Source organism: Neofelis nebulosa, chromosome X (genome assembly GCF_028018385.1).
Source record: "Neofelis nebulosa isolate mNeoNeb1 chromosome X, mNeoNeb1.pri, whole genome shotgun sequence".
NCBI classification, from domain to species: Eukaryota; Metazoa; Chordata; class Mammalia; order Carnivora; family Felidae; genus Neofelis; species Neofelis nebulosa.
The window spans coordinates 58,088,649-58,110,886 of record NC_080800.1 but is presented as its reverse complement, the minus strand read 5'-3'; the positions used below and the strand labels follow the sequence as shown (position 1 = coordinate 58,110,886).

Below are 22,238 nucleotides of genomic sequence, written 5' to 3'. Positions count from 1 at the left end.
TCCCACAAGACAACCCTGGGCTTGAGCTGCCCCTGCAGACTGTGTGCACCCTGGCTTTCTCACCGCTCACAACCGCGGAGTCTGCACTTCATGACAACATGGTCCACCTCACTCACTGATCTCTGCAGAAGTTTAAGTTTGTGATTCCTCACCTGAATGGCCTGTTACAGAGTTTCCTCTTTTTTTTTTTTTTTTCTGAGACTTGAACAAAGAGCAGTGCACAGGGTCAATGTCCTCTGGTCCTACCCCTTCTCCAACACAGGCTTTTTCCTCTCACAGTGCTTGACTCCACAGAACAAAACCATAAAGGGAGGGTTATCATCAAGTCTTACCATTTATTTCTTTATGGGGTTAAACAAGAGCAGAAAGGCCTCTGCTCTACAATGCAACAAAACAGAAAGCAATACACATACAGAGACTCTCACCGAAACACAGAGGCAGGGGAAGGGGAACAACTGAATCATAGCCAGGTGAGGGAGGAAGGGACGGTGGGGGTGGGGGGGCTACTAGGAATCCAGCTTGGAGACTCAGTCATAAGAACTAGTGCAAGAGAGTTCTACTCATGAAGCACAGTGTAGAAAATGGCATAAGAAAGCTGCCCAGCTCTGCTGCCTGTGACGGAGGGCAGGGGCAGCTGGAGGGGTGGTGGAAGATCTGGGTGGTGAGGTGAACAGGGACAGTCAAATGACTTTGAGGTGGAGTGAGGTGCCCCTTTCCCCTGCCACTGGGCAAGGCCCTGGGCTGGTCTGAGCCAGGGGTCTCCTGGGCACTTGGTGAGGGGGAAGAGAGGATGGGAGTCTCCAAGGGTCCGTTCTTTGGGACCCTAAGGTCCCCCTTTACTTCCCAGTCCCTTTTCCCCTCCTGAGGATACAGGAGTTAGAAGGCTGTACCTAGGGTCTCTCACATCTACATAAGCGTCTCTGGAAAGGAGCCAGCACCTCTTCCCCTCCCCAGCTGAAAAGAGCACTCTAGGGATGGGGTATGTGGCTAGGCCCGAAGTGCTGAGGGCCAAACAGGGGAGTGTGTGGGTGGGGCACAGGGGTTGGGGGAGGGAAACAGGCTGTGAGAAATGAGAAAAACAGCAGGGAAGGACTCCCCGGTCTCACAAAGCCTCTCTGGGACCCAGCAGAGGTCCTTAAATGATTCCCTCTCTACTAGGAGGTCTCCCATCTATCCCCTGCCAACCACTTCTTGGTTTCACCTAATGCAGCTCTAGGCCCACTCGTCCCCTTAACTCATTGGCATCACAGCCTAGGACACAGGCCTTTCTGGTACCGAATGCCACTTGGCCCATTGCAGGAACACAGTTCTTGTGCCCTTTCTTGTCTGCTCCTTTTGGCTTTTAGAGGTCCCGGGTGATGTAGCCTCCGACTCTCTGGAGATCAGCACAAGGCTAACAGCCTCCAAGGGCCTCTCGATGCTTCTTTTCTTGTCTAGCCCTCTAGCCTGACTAAATAACTCAAGTGTCTCAGTCAAGAGACAATAGCACATTATCCTTATTCAGTGGGTCCCCTGGCCTGTCTCTAGACTTTCTTCAGGAAGGGGCAGGCAGGGGTGGCTGGATCAGAGGACCCTCTACAGGGTGAGGAAGAGTCTGGTTGTTCCACAGTTCAGATAGTAACCCATGGGGTCAGGGATGGGAAGGGATGAATACTCTTTGGTAGGCTGGGGATGGGGACAGGGTGGGGATGGGGGAGTCTCATCTCTGGAAAGCCCTGGGGCAATGCCACCAGGTTCTCCTTCATGGAGGCCTGGGCTAGGACAAAATGAGTGTGTATGGGGACCCAGGCCAGGCCTGACCCACTTGGACTTAAGTCCCTCCTCCCTATGGAGATCAGAAATGGAAACATCTTTGGCCTCAAGGCCAAGATCTCCAGGGCAAGAATGGCCCTTGGAAGTATGTGCACCTTCTGTAAGATAATGGCCCTTCAGACAGTGGCAGTCTGACCATGTGCTCTCAGACTTCTGTTTTGAGGCCCAACAACCGGGTTCCTGTGCTGTTTCCCCACAGGACTCTATGCAACCCTTTCTGATTTGGGGAGGTGTCCTCGAGCCTGCCTCAACACTGATCGTCCTTCTTTCCAAAGCCAGGTGACTATAGACCATTCAGCCATTTCTCTAAGCCCTCTGCCCACATCTCATCTCTCCTCTCCCCTCCTGTCCTGTTCTCTCCTTTCCCTCTTCCCTATCTCTACTCTCTCTCACCACTCTGTACCCCATTACTACCCCTCACTGCCTACAGTGGTGGGGCACAGCTTAACTGGGGCCCCGGCCTAGTCGCGACTGTGTGCACCTCATCTCCCAGCCTGGCACTTCCCTGTGGTGGCCCCACGTGGGGCAAGGTGCACTGGAGTGGGAGGAGGGCCACTGCACCGTCTGCCATTGCCTGTAGGGGTATGGGCAGGAGGGAATTAAGGATCGTGGCAACAAAAGGAATGTGGAGAGGGGAAAGAGCTTCTCCCCTCTGTGCCCCCAACATTCCCTGCAGGGCCAAGGCTGGGTGAGTAGCCTCCTTCCCTGGGGTCAGGGTTCTCAGCAGGAGTGGGTACTTCTAGCCCCCACTCCCCCCCCTTTTTTTGCTAAGCCCCATAGATGGGGACCTGAGGGGGGGCATCTGCTGCTCCTGCCTTTTACTCCCGGATGAGTTTTGCAGCTCCCTGGGGCCCTCTGGCCATTCTGTTGGAGCTGCTTTTGGGGTGGGGGTAGGCTGGGGTGGTGTGTGGCCCCCCATTTCCCCCCGCCCCCCACCTGGTCCTATACCTCCCATGGGAGGAGCCCCTCCCCCTCCCCCTGGGGGGCTGGAGCTGCTGTCAGTGTGTGGTGGAGGTCTGTCCTCCCTCCCTGCTGTCACTCTTCCCGAGTCAGGCCCTCATCTAGGGTAGGCAGTGCCTCCAGCCCCAGTCCTCCACCACCCTGGCTACTGGAGAAGGACACCATGGTATGGAGGAGCATGAGAACAAGGACATACAGCCGGATCCTGCTGGGGCTGAGGCGGGAGCCCCCAGAGACCGGCAGCATGGAGGGCTTGTGGCTGATGTGGCCTGGAGGGTCATGGCGGGGATGGTAGTGGTGGTACTGTTGGTGGTAGTGGTGGAAATAGGAGTGATGGAATTGCTGGTGGTGGGTTTTGGGGGCCTCAGTCTCCTTGAACTTCTTCTTCTCCGAGTCACAGGATACCCACTGCACGTCACAGCACTTGGTTTCCGGCCGCTTTGGTGAAGTATCCAGCAACCCTGCCAATGGATAAGGAAGGTGTGTGGTGGGGTGCTAAGGGGACAGATGGCTTTCCTAGAGAGGAGATTTTCAAAGCTGGGACTGCTCTGGTATCCCTGCCCAAGACTCCTTTCCCCTGGCCCCTCAGCACCTACCCTTTCCAGACACTTCTCTCCCAGGGACCTGAGACGGTTTCTCTGGGATGACTCCTTGGCCAGGGCACGTTGTTGATAGAGATGGCCCCTGTGCTCTTTGTCTATTCCTCTTGACCCTATCCCAACCTGGGGACCTCACTGTCAAGTCTTCAAGGCACTAACCTTCTTCTAATCTGACTTCCCTGTTGTCCTCCCTGCTCCCACACCCCCAACCTGGTACCTGCCCTGGGCCCTTGGCCTTCTCCCTCCTTCCCAGTTTTCTGCCTTTACCTGTACAGATAAAGCCAGGAAGCCCTCCGTACACCATTTCCTCATTGTCAGGGAGTATAAAGGGGCACCGGGTCTGCACCTCCAGGCAGTATTGCTTGCAGGGCACCCAGCGCTGGCATTCCTGCTGGGTCACGCTGAAGTATTCTGAGCACAGCCAGGCCTTGTAGACAGCCTGTGGGGAGAGGAAAGAGTGTCAGCCCAGGCATCAGCCCCTTCCTACCTCAAAGGAAAGGGATGAAGGAGGAGTGTAATTGCCCACCCACCCATCCCCAGGATCCAGGGTGTGGAGAAGAAGGAGGGTTTGGGTCAAGACCACTACATGCTACCCTAAAATCTCTCATCTCATAGTCCAAACTCCCAAGTCCCCTAATCTGCAGGCCTCCAAGACTTACAATTTTCTCATTGGTAAAATCACAAAACTACTCCTGTGTCAGAGCTGGAAAGGGCGTTACCAATCATCCCATCCAACCCTGCTCTTGTAGTCAAGCCAAGGAGCTATCCTGGCTTGTCTGAAGTCACTGACAGTGAGGTAAATTTTGGTTCTGTCCAATTCAGCAAACATTCCTTTGGCTGATAGTGTTAAGTTTCTAAATTCAAGAAAGAGATGGACAGAATAATCCTTGCTCTACCTCATTAGGGTGTTATGTGCATCAAATAATATGACACATATGAAAATGTTTTGTAAACTCTAAAGTGCGATACAAATGTGAGGGGTTACTTTAAATAAACAGGAATCTGCCTTACCAGGCACCACATGTGCTTTCAAGCCCTAGTTAATCCATGCTCTGTCCTGTTGGCTTCAGCCCTGGTGTGGAGCAGATGCCACCTTTCTTTTGGAAACCTTGCTTTGCAGTTTCATTCCACAGTGTACTTCCTGTTCCTCATCTAGCCCATTCCTACCAGGCACTGGGTCCTAGCTAGGAAAGGTTCCCTGCTGTATACTGTTTGGCTATCAATAAGCCCAGAGTTTTTCAACAGTGACACTACTGACACTTTGGACTGGACAATTCTAAAATTTTTTATAATTAATTAATTGATTAATTCAATTGAAGTATAGTTGGCATACCATGTTACATTAGTTTCAGGTGTACAACTTAGTGCCTCAACAACTCTATGCTCTATCACCACAACTGTAGTTCCCATCCATCACCATACAACACTAGTATAATACCATTGACTTTACTCCCTGTGCTGTGCCTTTCATTCCTGTGACTTATTCGTTCCACAACTGGAAGCCTGTATCTCCCACTCCCATTCACTCATTTTACCTGTCTCTTCATTCCCTCTGCTGTGGCAACCATCAGTTTGTTCTCTGTATTTCTAGGTCTGATTCTGCTGTTCATTTGTTTATTCATTTGTTTTGTTTTTTATATTCTACATATAAGTGAAAATGAATGTGGTATTTGTCTGTCTCACTCTGATTTCACTTAGCATAGTACATTCTAGGTCCATCCATGTTGTCTCAAATGGCACAATCTCATTCTTTTAATATTTATTCATTTTTGAGAGATAGAGACAGAGCATGAGCAGGGGAAGGACAGAGAGAAGGAGACACAGAATCCAAAGCAGGCTCCAGGCTCTGAGCTGTCAGCACAGAGCCCAACGCGGGGCTTGAACCCATGAACCATGAGATCATGACCTGAGCTGAAGTCGGACGTTTACCCAGGTGCCCCTTATGACTTTTATTTTCATTCTTTTATATTACACACACACACACACACACACACACACACCTGTCTTCATCCATTTATCTATCGATAGACACTTAAGCTGCTTCTATACCTTGGCTATTGTAAACAGTGCTGCAATAAACATACAGATGCATATACTTTTTCAAATTAGTGTTTTCATTTTCTTTGGGTAAACACCCATGGACTGGATACTTTTTTGAGGGGGGCTATCCTGTGCATAATAGGATATTGAGCAGCATTCCTTGACGCTACCCAGTAGTTGTCAGTTAATCCCCCCCATTTTTGTGACAACCAAAAAATATATCTGGCCATTGTCAAATGTCCTCTGGGGATCACACAAAATCATCTCCCATTGAGAACCACTGATATAGCTTTTTGCTACTGATGTGGACCTGGACCAGCAGCATCACCATCACCTAGGATCTTGTGAGAAGTGCAGAATCCCGGACCCCACCCCAAACCCACCACTTCAGCACTTGCATTTTAACAGGATGCCCAGGCAGCTCTCATGGATGGGGTTACCCTGCCCACATCCTCCTCATATCTTCAGGGGCACCTTCTCATGATTGCTTCTCATAGCAATGGTTCTTCGATTTCAATGGACCTCAGAAACTTCTGGGGCACTTGTTCAATATGCAGATGACTTCCTCCAATTCAGCTTCAAGAAGACTGAAGTGGACTTAGGACTCTGCATTTTGAACAAGGGTCCTGGTCATTCTGCTGGTGGAAGCCTTTCAATCACACTATGAGCAACATGGTCAGTGCTTCTTACACGAGCTTTAAACATTTACAGGGAAATACAAATAACTTTACCATGGACATGGACTTTCACAATGTGTCCCCACAACAGCCTTTTCTAAAGCAGGGGGTGGTGATGGGTGGTGGTGGTAGGTAGTAGTGGGTTATAGTAGCAAATCGAACCCCTGAGAAAAAAAGTGTTGTTTGATACTTAAAAAAAAATTTTTTTTTAACATTTATTCATTTTTGAGAGACAGAGAGACAAAGCATGGGTGGGGGAGGGGCAGAGAGAGAAGGAGACAGAATCTGAAGCAGGCTCCAGGCTCTGGGCTGTCAGCACAGAGCCAGACTTGGGGCTCCAACTCACGGACTGCAAGATCATGACCTGAGCCAAAGTTGGGTACTTAACTGATTAAGCCACTCAGGCACCCCAAAGTGTTGTTTGATACTTTGATAACTTGCTGGCATCTCACATTTAACATGCTCTAAGTCTTAACATGAAGTTCTTGCATTTTTTTTACCCCTCACTCCCAAGTTTTGACCATTTCAATGAAGTTCCATGGCCATCTACCCAGGTATTCAAGCCAGAAATCTAGGTGTCAGCCTTTATTCCTCTCTTTCTCTGCATCCCCACATGCAGACATGCCCATTCTTACTCCACGTCCAAAAGTTTGTGCAGGTCACTGTTGTCTGTCACCTGTACAACAGTCTCCTGTGTGGCCTCCCCACCTCTACTCTTTATTTTTCTAATCCACTGTTCACACAGGAGTAAGAGTGATCTCAAAATGTCACCAGATCATATTATTCCATTGCTTCAAACCCTTCAATGCATTTAGAATAAAATCCAAACTTTTGACCACAGACTTCAAGCCCCTCCAAAACTTGGCTCCCATCTGGCTTTCCAACCTCATTTCCTATCTCTCCCTTCAAGCTCATCATGCTCCACACGCATAGGTTTTCTTTCTTTTCCTTGAACATGTCCTACTTCTTTCCACCTCGGGGCCTTGGCTCATACTGTTCTCTTGGCCTGGAATGTTCTTCCTCCCACTTTTGGCATGACTAGGTCCTTCTCATCTTTCAGGCCTCAGTTCAAATGTCACCTCCTCAAAGAGTGTCTCCCTAACCCCTCTAGCTAGAAGATGCCTTCTCATTATTCCCTCTTTTTCTTAACTGTTTCTTCACCACAAGTATGATTTTGTCTGCATCCTTGTTTTGTTTTTCTCAGCCAACTTCACTAAAATGTGAGATGCATGAGAGCAGACATGGGTTTGTCTTATTGACCATTGTGTACTTATTGACCACTGTGTCTGCAGCACAATATACATAAAAAGGTCTGTTTATTGAATGAACGGGAGAAGTAAATGAGGACATGTCCCTACTCTCAGAGAAATTCCAGTTTCATCGATGGATGCATTTAATTTGAATCTATGGCATATGATGTATACTGTAGGAGAGGTAAACCACTGGTCATTGGAGGGAATCAAATAGAAAAGTTGGGAAAGAAATCAGTGAGAAGATAACAGTTGACCTAGAACTGAAAGTAGGATTAAAAAAAATTTTAATGTTTATTTATTTTTGAGAGATATACAAACAACAAGCAGGACAGGGGCAGAGAGAGAGGGAGACACAGAATCTGAAGCAGCTGAGCTGTCAGCACAGAGCCCGATGCGGGGCTTGAACTCACAAACTCTGAGATCATGACCTGAGCCGAAGTCAGACACTTAACTGACTGAGCCACCCAGGTGCCCCTCAAAGTAGGATTTTAGATGGGATCAGTAGAGGTGAGACAAAAGGGCATTCCAGGCTGAGGCAACAGCTTAAGTGGAAATATGGAGGTAAGTAAATGCATGAGTGGGAAGGGTGCCAACCTCCTGTGGATGGACATTTATTTCCAAGTTTTTATTGTTATAAACAATGCTTTGTACATATGTCTCTTGCACACCTGTGCTAAATTTTATTTATATAAACCCCTAAAAGTGAAATTTGGGGGTGAAAGTTACATGCAAAGGAATGAGAAGGGAGTGAAATAAGGATGTAAAATATCAAGTGCAGGTAAGAGGCAGGGTAAGAGAGAGGTGGAGGGGTAAGAGTGGGGGTTAAGGGATAGAAGAGAGTGGCAGTGAGGTAAGGGGGTACAAGGCAGGAGTGTGTAAGAAAGAGAGGGTGAGAAAGAGTGGGTAGTTGGAGAGTAAGAAATGGTGGTGATGGGGGTATGCCTGGGGAGAAACAGCAGAGGAATAAGAGATGGAGGGTAAGAGAGGTAAAGGGATGCAGTGAGGGCGAGAGAAAATGAAACATAAGAAAGAGCATGGGGATAAGAGGGTGGGGACATAAGAGAGGGGGCTGTGAAGAGGAGGGGTAAGAAAGATGAAGTAACAAAGATGAGGGTAAGAGAGAGAAGGGGAAAAAAGTTGGGTAAGGGAGGTGGGGATACAAGAAAGCAGAAGGAGGGTAAAAGAAACAAATGCAAGCCAAGAAAGAAAAGGAAATCCCCACAGCTAAGGGCCCTAGTGCCTCAGAGAACACCCTCCATCTTTTGGGACCAAGTGCAAAGGTGAGGCTCTGCCCATAGCCATTGCCCCAATCTCAGCAGCCTGGACCCAGGATCTTCCTCAATCCTCACCCCAAAGTATGTGCAATTGCCCCTTCTTCCACCAACTGAGTACAGAAGTCTCTGTCTCTGTAGGATTCTCCCTGGGCTCTTTCAGCTCAATATTTCTGCTCCTAACTGGAGGGTATTATGCTAAGTGAAATAAGCCAGGCAGAGAAAGACAGATACCATATGATTTCACTCATATGTGGATCTTGAGAAACTTAACAGAAGACCATGGAGGAGGGGAAGGGGAAAAAAGTTACAGAGAGGGAGGGAGGCAAACCATAAGAGACTCTTAAGGACTGAGAACAAACTGAGGGTAGATGGGGGTGGGGTGGGGGAGAGGGGAAAGTGGGTGATGGGCAGGGAGGAGGGTACTTGTTGGGATGAGCACTGGGTGTTGTATGGAAACCAATTTGACAATAAATTATATTTAAAAAAATATTTCTGTTCCTAGGTGAGGAGGCCCAACTGGAGTTGCAGCCCTCCTCCCAGGCAACTGTGATTAGCGTAATAACAGGCTATGGTGGCTGGGCACTCACCTGTATGCTCTGGGAGGGAGAGGGGGAGGCAGGGGTTGGGAGAGGGGTGGCCTGACAGTGGGAGTGTGGTCTTTCTAATTAATTAGAAGACCCTCCCTCAAGCCCCATACCCCAAGCCTGGGTCACCATGGCAACAAGTGGGTGAGCAGATTGCCTGAGGAGGACACCAGGTCTGTGGGTGGTTAGGCAGGAACAGGCAAGGAACTAATGAGGGGAATGGAGGAAGAGCAAACAGGAGCTGAGACGTAATCCAATTTCTTGGCCTCACAGAGGGCCAGCTGAGGCCACTGCTGACTCACCTGCTTCAGAGGTGGTCTGGGGTCCTTCTCCAGCGAAAAGTCTGGCTCTCAGGGCTACCACCTGTGCAGCAAGCCTGCCTCAGTTTCTGCAGCCCTTTCCCCTCACCGGGCCTAAGTAGCTTGCCCTGACTCATCAGTGTGAGGACTGAGCCAGAGGCCACCGGGTTGTTTGGGCAGTCACGGGGGCAGCCTCAATACTCATCCATAAGGATGGGGAAGAGCCAAGACATCCAGGGTTAGGGAAGCTGTGGGGCTTGCTGGAGGTGGGGCATGTAAGGAAAAGGAAGAAATGTCTCAGAATCAGACAACAGTCAGTTGGGAGACCCTTGGAGGTCTTTTGCTCTAGTCTCTCAATGCTGGCTGCAATTTAGAATCACTCGGAGAGTCTTTAAAAAATTCACTCCAGACCAACTAAGTCAGATTCCTTGTGGGTGGGACCCACACACATGTAGTTTTTCAAAATACCCTATGTAATTTTAATATGCAGGGAACTATCAGTTTAGCCCCTCTACTTGCATTTCATAGATGAGGAAACTGAGGCCCAGGAAAAGGGGAATGACTTGTTTATAGTCACATAAAATACTGGCAGAGGGAGAAACTTTGAATCTGGTTTCTTGACTCCAACTCCAGGATTATCCTACCAATAGTCTACCAATGACTGGACAATCCTACCAATGACTGCAAATTCCATATGTAGGGGCAGGGCACACAAGGGCATGGGCAGGGGAAGAGAGCTGAGAACCAGCCTGGCTCTGGGCTTTCAGGCTCTTCAGACTCCAGCCCTGGCAGAAAAGCCTTTTTTATCATGTCCTGTCCTCTGAACTTAACCATCCTGGACCCTCTAGGTAGCAGCAGAGGATGGGTGGGGTTGGAAGACCTGACCTGAAAGTGCCCTCCTTTTCCTACAGAATCCCCCTTTCCCACCTCAGTCAGGCCACCGCTGGGCTCAATCAAGTTCTGGCTGCTGCAGCCAAGTTGCTATGGGAACTGGGAGGGGAAGGAAGCAGGGGGTAACTAGAGGGAACACCAATTAACCCAAAAAGGAAGCTGGGAAGGCTATCCCGCCCCTCCTCCCAGCTGGGCTGCTAAAGAACTCTTGAAATGGGAGTGGGAAAGATGAGGGGGATCCCAACCCCTTCTGGGCTCTGGAGCGGCCAGTTTAGGGAGGACCAGGAGAACCTGGAAAGCCTTACCTTCCTGCTTCCTGGCTTGCAGCTCTGGCCAGGGCTTTCTCATCCCTATGCTCCTTTGGAAAGACGTATCTGACTTCTCCTGGCCCCCAGGGTGCTGTGTGAATGCACACAAGTGAGTAGGTAGGCACACAGACCAAAGTCAACACTCAAGGCCAGAGGGTTTAAAGAGGAGGCATCCTGGACTCCTTGGTTTAAGAGCTGGAAAACCATCCAGAGAGGAGAGCTTCTGTTCTTGCCAACCAGAAAGTCGGCAGTTTCCTTCCTGGATTCCAACTTGCTAATGTCCCTAGGGCCTGTTTCCCCATCCAAATCCTCCCTACAGACCTTCTTTTTATGGTTGCTTGTTTTCTTAATGTACTTCTGGGACCCTTGGCCAGGAGCTGCCGCTGCAGAGCCCATGGAGACAGAGCAGCAATCTGGGCTGGACTTGGGGATGAAATCCACTGTCCACTGCAAACAAGTAACCACCCTGCCCCCAGATTTTACCTAAGGGGAAACTGAGGCCCAGTAAAAGGGATTGGCTTAGGAAGTCAGAGGCATGCTGGCAATCTACTACAAAGCCAAGATTAAAATAGGTACTCTGACAACTAACCCCTTGCCTCTTCGCACCACATCCATCAGCACACTTAGAATTGTGTGAGGTACCTCCTTGGGCAGAGTCTGAAAAGAGCCATGTGCTCCTATTCCTGATTCTGGGCTTTCAAAGAATTGGATCAGAAAAGGATAAGGTCAAAGTCAGTCTCCAGTTTGGGGGAAGGAGATAATGGACATAACTCTGGAGACAGCTGTAGTCACTGGGATTGGCAGAGTCAGACTGGGATTAGAGGCATGACAGGGCAAATCCAGGTGGATAATATGGCTTTACTTAAGTGGCTATAAAAATAAGCAACAGCTTTCCTGCTTCAGAGAATGAGCAGTCATGGGTCAAAGTGGCCTGACCTAGCCCGGAAGAAAGGCAGGTGAGATGGATGAGAGGTGGGTAAGAACTTAAAGCCACTGCAGTTCCAGAGGGACCTCACACACCCAAGCTTCCTAGGCCATCTGCTCAAAGGCCAATGGCTGGGTGGGCCTGGCTTGGCCAGGGGCAGTCTGGTCAGTGAAAAGTGGTGTTCCTAATGCAGGGGCAGCTCTTAAGGAGCCTAAGTGATCCATATCAATTACATGAGTAGAAGAGGCAGGTTTATTACCACTCCAGAATGGAAGTGACTGTGAGAGTCATCATGACACTTCCCTGTCTGCTATTGGAATTTCCATTCCAACATCACTGCCAAGCACTATTGTCACAGGGCTCTTACTCTCTCCCAGAGCAGCCCATATCTTCAGACAACTCTAGCAGTAAAATAAGTTCTTCCTTCTTTTGAGCTAATGCCCTCTCTGTGGCTTTACTCATGGCTCCTACTAGCTCTATAATCGGCTTCCTGTCCCCTTTGATAGTCCTGAAGTTATTTGTAAACTTCCCTGAATCAGGTCTTCCCATTCATTTGTTCATGCAATGATCACTTTCTGAACGTCTTCTGACTATCTGGCGCTGTGATAGGGGGGAGGGGCTACAGATGATGAAGATAAGATTGCTATCTTTAAGAAGAAGGAGAGACAACAATGTGAATCAATCATTATAAGTCACTGTGATAAGTAGTATGTGCTTGGTACAGTGTTAGCATAGAGGGAGGAGTGATCAACTGTTTTGAATGCTGGGGACATGAAAACATCTCCATATGGGAGAGGCTTGAATTGGGGCTTGGAAAAAATTAGTAGAAGTTCACTAGGTGGAACAGGGCAGGGATAAGTGTATTTCAAGCAAAGGAATCAGTAGGTATAAAGGTCTGGAGGTGTGAAATAGTGCTGGGTTCAGACACTGTAGGTAGTTTAGCATAATTAGAGGCTGCAAAGGGAGATGTAATAGGAGGTGAGGCTGCAGAGGAAGGCCATACCCATATTATGATATGTTCCAGATGCTGAGGAGGATGTGGACTTCATCTTATAGGGAACTGAAAGCTTTTAATGAGTTTTAAATAATTGCTTTTTAAAAGATCACTTATCATCACTTCTGTGGCTAACTTTACAGACTGTGTCTGAAAGTATGGATGATGGAGTGTAGGCATCAAGACTGAAGGTAGGGAGACCAGTTAGGAAACTATTGCAATAATCTTAGTGAGAGATGATGGGGACCTCAACTAAGGCAGTAGCAGCACAATTAAGAAATGGAGAGAAGGGGTGGATGAGAAGAGATGTCAAGGAGGTAGAACCAACAAGATAACTTATGGGGGTAGGGAATGAGGGAGGGGGAGGGATCCAGGATGACTACCAGGTTTCTGGCTTGAGTGTCAGGATGAATAGTAGTTTCTTTCATTAAAGAAGGGAAATCAGCAGGAGAGGTAGATTTGGGGGTGCAAAAGATGAATAAGTTTTTGGCCATAATGGGGCACCTGGGTGGCTTAGTTGGTTAAGCAACCAACTGTGGCTTGGGTCATGATCTCATGGTTCGTGAGTTCAAGCCCTGCATTAGAGGGCTGTCATCTCTGTTGTCAGCACAGAGCCTGCTTCATATTCTCTGTCTCCCTCTCTCTCTGCCCCTCCCCTGCTTGCACTCCCTCTCTCAAAAATAAATAAAACAATCATTAAAAAAATAAATATAAAAAAAAAGTTTTTGGCTATATTGACTTTGAAGTATATGTGGGTCAGGTAGGTATAAATGTCCAGGAGGCAGTTGGATATAATGGCTGAGCTCAGAAGGAAGATCTGGGCTAGAGACAAATCACCAAGGGATAGGGTTAATCATTAGAAACATGGTAGGACTGTACTTTCCCCCACCCTTTGAAGATAAGCATGACCATATGACTTACTTTGACCAATGAAATGTGAGTTGAAGTCACATGGATCATTTTTGGGGAGAAGCTCTAAGAGTTGGTATATGATTTGCCATTCTCTTCCCTCTGCTGTTGACTATGGAAACAGTATTGAGAAGCTCCTGTCCTCCACTAGCCTGGGTCTCTTGGTGACTATCATGAGCAGATGATCCCTGCTGATCTGTTTCAGACATGTATGGTGAGCAAGAAATAACTGTTGTGCTAAGCCTCAGATGTTTAGGAGTTGTGTGTTATCACAGCATAATGTAGCTCACCCTGACTGATAAAGCAATAGTGAAAGCCAAAGAAGTGGATGCTATTGCTTAGGGAGAGTGAGCACAGAGAGAAAAGAACCAACAGTGGATCCCTGGAAATCACTAACATTTAAGGGGAAGGTGGAGGAAGGGAATCTGATGAAGATAGGGGAGTAGCTTAAAAGATTAGAGGAGAAACAGAAGAGAGTGGCATTCTGAAAATTAGGGGAGGAGAGAGTTTCCAAGATGAAGGAGTGGTCAGCAGATAAGGATTTAGACAGAAACATGCTGGCAGTCCCATCATGGTGAGAGCAGTTTCAGGGGATCACTGGGGGCAGAAACCAGACTGAGGCCAATTTAAAAGGGAATGTGAAGGAAGAAAAATGGAGATAGCTATGTGTAGACTACTCTTCTAAGAAGCCAAATACTCCCAGTTTTTTCAATTATTTCATAGGATGTGGTTTCTAGTTCTCTCTTCTATCCTGGTTCTTCATATTCAGATGAGTTCCTATTTTTCTGTGTCCCTTGCAACTGAACCCAATACCCAAATAGAGTTTATCAACACAATCAAGTAGAAGTATCAGCCCTCCTGACCTGGAAGCTCTGTTTCTGTTAATGCAGACTTAAACCACATTTGCTCTCCAGAGGACTGTGAATCCAAATTCAGCTGAGAGAGATGGAAAGAGATAGGCCTGCCTGGAGTGTGGGATCAAAGACATAGCCTAGATCAAAGTCCCTGAAAGGAGCCCAAGCCTTCTGGTAAGACATCTGTATAAATTAAATCCTTGAAACTGTAGGCTACCTGAGGACAGGGATTTTATCTTAATTATCTGTGCATTGCCCTTAGTGTTTACAGCTCTGATGGGGAAATTGGAGATGCATTAGCAAAAAGTCCTAGAAAACTAAGCAAATAGAAAAAAGAGGCAAATATTAACTCCAGGAAAACAAGTTGACCAAGGAAAAAAATGTAATCCAGTATTCTACATGATTCAGCTGTGAACAATATTTATAGTCCTAATATGATGTAAAAATGGAATACTTTTAAAGTCAGAAGTTGTGATATGCCAATATTGGATGTATGAAGGGAGGGGAAGTATGTGTACACATACAGTGCTGCTGATAGTAAGAGAGCAAATCTGCCTCTAATAAAGTCAATAGATATTTAAAACAGAAAAAAAATCAAGAAATAGCATTGGCATGCCATTTTGAACTGTGGGGGTAAATATCAGAAAAAACAGCTAAGAGATTTGAAAATATTTAAGTCTGAAGAGTGAGGCTCTAGGGTTGAGCAGAAGGCTTCTGTTTTAATTTTAAGCATTGAGATCTATATTTAGCATTTAAAAGACAAATTATACATATCTTTCATACACGTATGCACACACTGATATTTAAAACAGAAAAGTCAAGAAATAGCAGAACTGGCATATCACTAGAAATGTAGAGATAAATATCAGAAGCAAAAGGTAAGAGAATTTCTGTAACACTCATTCTGAAGAATGAGTATACATATGTAGCTTATACAGGTTTCTTAACAATAAAACAAAATCTCCAAGACTTAATCTGTCCAACCTCGCCAGACTCAGGCCCAAAGCCCCAGGTCCTGTACTACCCAGTCCTGGATCATCCACTCCATTACCACTGCCTGGGCCATGAGGTTGGGCCACGTAAGCTTAACAGGCCAACAGAACTAATGAGTGGTCCTATAGCCAAAGAGAGGAACTAATGTGAGAGGAAAGGAGCTTTGGGGGCTTCTGTGCCCAATGGCTATGCAGGCCACCACAGGAATGTTGCCAGTGTGACAGTGACAGCTGTCGCTTCCTTTGAGCTGCACACAGACATATGCAGCATAAAATCCCACTGCCCCCTCACAGGCACAGGTGTTTGCCACACACTGCTAGTCCTGGGCCCAGGCCCAGAAAGCAATCTCTAGCCTTCTGCAGGGATCATTGTGAAACCAGCTTCCTGACCCTGCTTTCTTCATTCCCCAAATGCAGTACCTTGATAGACAGATGAGAGGCTGAGGAGAACAGAGACCTGATAAAAGGATCTGTCAGCTGTGTTTGGTCTCTAGGGATGAGGTGAATCAAGGCTTTGGAGTCCTTCCATCTCTGCCTCTTTCTTCCTCAACCTAAGCATGTCTTTGTGCCCTCACTTCTAGAATCTCTCCAGTTGCCTTCTGGCTCCTAACCTCCCACTCCCATGCCAGACACTTCACCTACTCCCAAATTACCTTTCCCATCTCTTAAGCAGTCCATCTTGGTGTTGTCAAACTCAATTGGGTATTAAAGAGTCATTTGGATTAAACACATCTAATTGAGGTAAGAATAATACTAGCTGCCATTTATTAAGTGCTTGCTATATGTCAGGCTCTGTTCTAAGCAACTGACATTTATTAACTCCTTGAATCCTCACAACTACCCCCTGAGGTGGAGACATATTTACAGGTGAAATAGGAAGGGCCAGAGAGTGTAAATAACTTGCCAAAGGTCACACAGTGAATAATAATAATGGTGGCTACCATTTCATGAGCATTTTCCATCTCATAGGCACTGTAGTCTTAAGAGGTTAGCATGTTGTAGGTCAGTTAAGCATCACAATGACCCTGTTTCCTAATTTCAAGTGTGAAGAAAGTGAGGTTCTAAGAGAGTGAAAGAAAATGTTCAAGATCAGCAATTATTTTATGGAGAAGACAGATTTCAAAGCCAGATTTACCTGGACTTTAGTGCCCAAGCTCTTATATCCCGTATTGCCCCTTGGCTGGTACCTCTCCATTTCACTATTACTATTAAAATAATTAGCTGGTTACTTAAATCTTTTTGATAGAATTTCAGGTCAAGTTGGGGAAAGATCTCTAGGACTGGATGTGAGAGTGATTTTCCAAAGTCAGTGTATTTAGGGGCACCTGTGTGGCTAAGTCGGTTAAGCCGCTGACTTCAGCTCAGGTCATGATCTTGCAGTTCATGAGTTCAAGCCCCACATCGGGCTCTGTGCTGACAGCTCACAGCCTGGAGCCAGCTTTGGATTCTGTGTCTCCCTCTCTGTCTGTCCCTTCCCTGCTTGCACTGTCTCTCTCTCTCTCAAAAAATAAATAAACATTAAAAACATTTTAAAAATTTGAAAAAAATTAAAGTCAGTGTATGCAGCCCATACATTGCAGCCCATTCATTCATTTCTTGTATGAATAAGGTTTTCTTTGTAAGGGGATGTGAAGGGAAGAATGTTTGGGTACTAGGGGCTACAAATGACCATTTCCACTCTCCCATCAAAGCACTCCCTTCCCACTTTCCTCTAAACACACACACAAACACACACCTTAGGAGATGGAGATGTTGAGAAGAAGCAACTACTGCTTTGTTTCATCCAAACCCACCAGCTTCCTACCCACAGCTGAAGGCTCACTATTTCTGCTTTAATCTTTGGCAACAGGTGAAGGGAAGGCTGTCTCCTTGTAGAAAGGTTTTCTTGGCTATGGACACTAGCTGTCCTGTCCCGGGTCCTATCATTTAGGGGCTTCTGGAACAGTTTTGCCTTGGAAGATTCCAATGCAAGAGTCCATTCCTTCAGAAAGGCCTCAGGGCACTCTACCTAATCTCTCCTACCCAGGTTGCCCCATAAATGTTCTTCACTGCAAAGCCTTTGCTTAAGTCAAATGGAGAGTTAGCTAAAGCTAGGTTCAGACACTGGCTCTGCCAGTACTAGCTTTGTGAACTTGGACAAGTCACCTGCAAGGAGGCAGGGACTCAGCCACTAATTTGCTATGTGGCTATGAGCAAACTACTTTCCCTCTCTGGGCCTTAGTTTGGATCCAAGATGATGATCCCTAGGAAGGCAGCATGTATGAGGAGAAGACAGGGTCAAACATCTTTAAATTCAGTCCTGCAGTCAAATCCCAGGTCTGCTCTTACCAGTTATGAAACCTCAAGCAAGTGACTTAAATTCCCTGATCTACATTTTCCTCACCTGCAAAATGGAGATAATAAAAGCACCTATCCTTACCTTTCTATAAATTATGTTGGCGGGGCGCCTGGGTGGCGCAGTCGGTTAAGCGTCCGACTTCAGCCAGGTCACGATCTCGCGGTCTGTGAGTTCGAGCCCCGCGTCAGGCTCTGGGCTGATGGCTCGGAGCCTGGAGCCTGTTTCCGATTCTGTGTCTCCCTCTCTCTCTGACCCTCCCCCGTTCATGCTCTGTCTCTCTCTGTCCCAAAAATAAATAAAAAACGTTGAAAAAAAATTAAAAAAAAATTATGTTGGCAAGGCAACTAGCACAAAGCTTTACCTATAGTTTAATTGTACTGGCACAGATTGGGCAGTACCATTGCCTTCTGGCAATCAAATCCCTGGATTTGACCTGGATTCAAATCCCAGCTCCAACTCTTACTAGCTGAATGACCTTGAGATAGTTTACTTAACCTCTCTGAACCTGTCTTCTCCTATGTAAAACAGGGATACATATTTTTGCACTTCCCAAGGTAGATGTAAGAATTAGGGGCCTGGGATAGTTCTTTTCTTTCCATTCCCTCCTTTCAGCTCTAAGATTGAAATAACAAATGAAAAAAACAACTGACACAAATGTGATCAGAAAAAGGTTAAAACCATTCATACATATAAAAGAGTACATATAAATCAATAAAAGAAACACACAAGATATAAACAGACAATTCACAAAATGGGCAATACAAATGGCCTACAAAGAAGAAAAACAAATTTTTGACCTAAGGAGTGCAAATTAAAAGCCAACGCTCTGCCATTTTTTCAACCCCAACTTAGTAAAGTTTTAAAAATATGATACTCAATACTGGAAAAGGGTGGTAAATTAGTCCCACACTTGTGGTGAGGATATAAACTAGATATGGATATAACCCTTCTGGAAAGAAATTGGTAAGACAGAAACTTTGTATGTGAAGAGCCTTGAAAAGAGTAGGACTCTTTGATTGTGTTACACTAGTCCCAAATGTTCATCCTGCAGAATTAATGTTTATGCTCCCATTTGTATGCAAAACAAAGGAAAGAAAAAGTCATTTTGTGTGCAAATGTTTATGTAAGCTCAGAGAAAGGGGCAGAAGGATACACACGGAATTGTTAACATCAATGACCTCAGGGCATAAACCTCTGTATGGTTAGATTTGGTCCATGAGTATGCATTATTTTGTGATTTAAGAAACTCAGCAAAGTAGAGAAATAAAGAAATGATTGAGATAGCATTTATTAAAAAAAGGAATCATAGATCTGACAGAGATTTATGAACAAAGATATTCATCACAGCATTAATTGTAATAGTAAAAGTTGTAAGTAAAGTAAATATCTCACAATAGGAGCCTAGTTAAATAAGTTGCACTATATTCCTGTGATAGAATATTGTACACTCATCAAGAATGATGTTTTCTAATATTTAATTACATGGAAAGATACTTGGCATAACTTTAACAGTAACTTTAAAAGAGCAGGGTGAACAACCTATGATTTCAACTATGTAAAAATAGATACTTCTATCTATTAGGATGGCTATTCTCAAAAATGGAAAATAATAGGTGCTGGGAAGGATGTGGAGAAATTAGAACCTTTGTGCACGACTGAGAAGAATGTAAAATGGTGCAGCTGCTGTGGAAAACAGCGTGGTGATTCCTCAAAAAGGTAAATATAGAATTATGTGATCCAACAGATCCACATCTAGGTATATACCCCAAAGAATTGCAAGCAAGGATTCAAACAGATACTTGTACACCAATGTTCTTAACAACATTAGTCACAGTAGCCAAAAGATGAAAGGAAATGAAAACATATGTCCACACAAACACTTGTCCATGAATGTCCATGGCAGCTTTATTCATAATTACCCAAAGGTGGAAACAACCCAAGTACTCATAGAGATGAATGGATAAACAAAATATGGAATATACAGAGAATAAAATATTATTTGACTATAAAAAGGAATGAAGTACTGACACATGCTACAACATGGATGAACCTTGAAAACATTATGTTAAATGAAATAAGCCAGACACAAAAGGACAAATAGTGTATGATTCCACGTAGATGAGGTACTGAGAATAGTCAAATTCACAGAGCCAGAACATAGGATAGAGGTTACTGGGGGCTGGGGAAGGGAGGTATGGAAAGTTATTGTTTGTTTGTTTGTTTGTTTTCAATTTTTTTAACGTTTATTTATTTTTGAGACAGAAAGAGACAGAGCATGAATGGGGGAGGGTCAGAGAGAGAGGGAGACACAGAATCTGAAACAGGCTCCAGGCCCTGAGCCATCAGCACAGAGCCTGATGCGGGGCTTGAACTCATGAACCGTGAGATCATGACCTGAGCCGAAGTCGGACGCTTAACCAACTGAGCCACCCAGGTGCCCCAGGAAAGTTATTGTTTAATGGCTATAGAGTTTCTGCTTAGGAGAATAAAAATGTTTTAGAAATGGGTAGTGGTGATTATTGTACAACATTGCAAATGTAATTAATGTCACTGGATTGTACACTGAAAAGTGGTTAATATGGTAAATTTTATGTTATGTATATTTTACTATAATGGAAAAACTAAAAAAACATATATGGCAGAAAAAGACCTATTAGGAGGAGATACACTATAACATTAAGAGTGTCTCTGGGTCCTTTTACCTGTTGTACTTCTATTTTCAAAATTTCTCAAACAGCATGTCTTTGGTAATTGGAAAAAGGGGTATTTTTGCAAGACTCTGAGTCTGTAATTCTGGAAGCTTCACTTGGTGTTAGAAGTTCTAGTTGAGTTTAACCCTAAGCAGATACATTCACCTTTCACAGGTCTGCCAGGTGGCCATGCTATCTGCTGAAAACCAAATAAGAAGACAGGAAACAATGGTAACCCCCACCACCACTACATGTCTCTCTGCAGCAGCACTTGGTGAGTTGGCATTTCCTTCTACTCCCCCAGAGAAGCCTAGCCATCCCAGGCCAGGGCTCACCAAAACACTGGCAAGGGAACTAGGTGTCCAAAGCTCAGGACAGACATCATCAGGCTCTGGGGTGACAAGGTCTCACTGTTTCCCCTACCAGCTCTCCCAGCAGGTGCTGGGTGGGGCTCAGGCCTGCACTAGGCCTGTTGAGGAGGACCTTCACCCCTCCTGCACTGGTTGGTCTTTCTAGTGGGTGAGGCTGAGAATGTAGGGGATACCTTCCTTCCAGGCAAGGGGAGCCCAGTGCTTCCCACCTCTTTTGTAGAGCCCACGGAAAAAGAAGGCAGCAAACACCTCCCTTCCTGGCACCCATCCTCTGTCACTATCCCAAGAGGGTACTGGTGATTGGTGCTGGGTCCCAAGGACAAGAGACTGGGGTGCCAAGCCAAGAGGATTTTGGTGGATCCCCACTTTGCATTTGAGCGACTCCAGGGGACCCCAAGCTGCCAAGAGGCCTTGTTGGACTTCCTCTGAGGTCAGTGTGGCTTTGCAGCCCAGACTCTCAGTAGCCAGCTGGGCATTGTTTCTGACAGCTGAAGGACACCATTAACATTTTCTTTATACTTGTGTGCTCTGGGGAAAGAACAGACAGACCTGATTTTGTATTCCAGTCCCCCCACCTTTGGGCTGTGTGGCATGGGTGGGTCACTTCCCTTCACTGAGCCTCAGTTGTCTCATTTGTAAAGTAGGGATAATGATAGGACCCACCTGCTAGGATGACTGTCAGGATTTAAATGTGTTTATGGACACCTATAAAGCCCCTGTAATCTCCCAGGCACTCAAAAGCCCCCTTTCCCTTTCTTATCCCTTTCTGCTTTGGCACCAGTCTGCCTAGCCTTCTAGCCCAGAGACTTGTGGCTCAGGTTCCAGCTCCCTTCTCCAGAATCCATTTGAGCAGGAGCTTTGGTCCTGGCAGCCCCTATTAGTCTGTAGTAACTCCTTCCCTCCCCAGGGCTAGCTGCAGCTTGCCTGTGCCCCTGCTCTCTCCTCTAAGCATCTACCTGGCTCAAGGTGTCAAAAATTCAGACTGTTCTGAACCCCCTCTTATGACTAGGGAGAAAAGTCTGATCCCACATCCCTGGCCACCTGCATAAGCTCTGGTGTACGTGCCTCTAATCACAGGAACACAACATACCCATTCTCCCGAGACCTCCTGGGTCAGCATTGGAGAATGGTGCTTCTGGAAGCCCATATTTGTCTAGACCCCATCAGAAGGTGCCCCTGGCTTTCTAGCAAACACCTGCAGCTGGAATGTGCATGAAACTGAGACAAGAGCTGAGGTGGGGGTGGAAGGCACATTTGATACCCAGTCTGCCTAGGCAGACAGCAGGTAAACAGCCTCAGAGGGTGGGAACACAAAAGAACTGCCCTGAGGGAGAAGATTTTCTAGGGCAAACTCCCACCCTTGAGCCTGAGATGTCCTCCTACATACCCACCTACACACGGAGGGGTGGGTGTGTCCTTTCTCTGAGGTACCAATGCCTAGGGAGGAGACGACAGGCACCTGTATGAC

General features: G+C 46.3%; 1 protein-coding gene across 1 annotated transcript in view; it reads right to left on the bottom strand.

The window, feature by feature from the left end:
- Nucleotides 1–315: 315 nt before the first annotated feature.
- The window catches only part of NALF2 (NALCN channel auxiliary factor 2), a 30,306-nt gene continuing 8,383 nt past the window's right edge, over nt 316–22,238 (bottom strand). Inside the window, exons 2-3 of the mRNA XM_058712824.1 lie at nt 3,639–3,810; nt 316–3,233 (exon numbers count right to left, since the gene is read on the bottom strand). Coding sequence (XP_058568807.1) covers nt 2,848–3,233; nt 3,639–3,810 — 558 coding nt within the window. The 3' untranslated portion in view covers nt 316–2,847. The remainder of the gene's footprint in view (nt 3,234–3,638; nt 3,811–22,238) is intronic.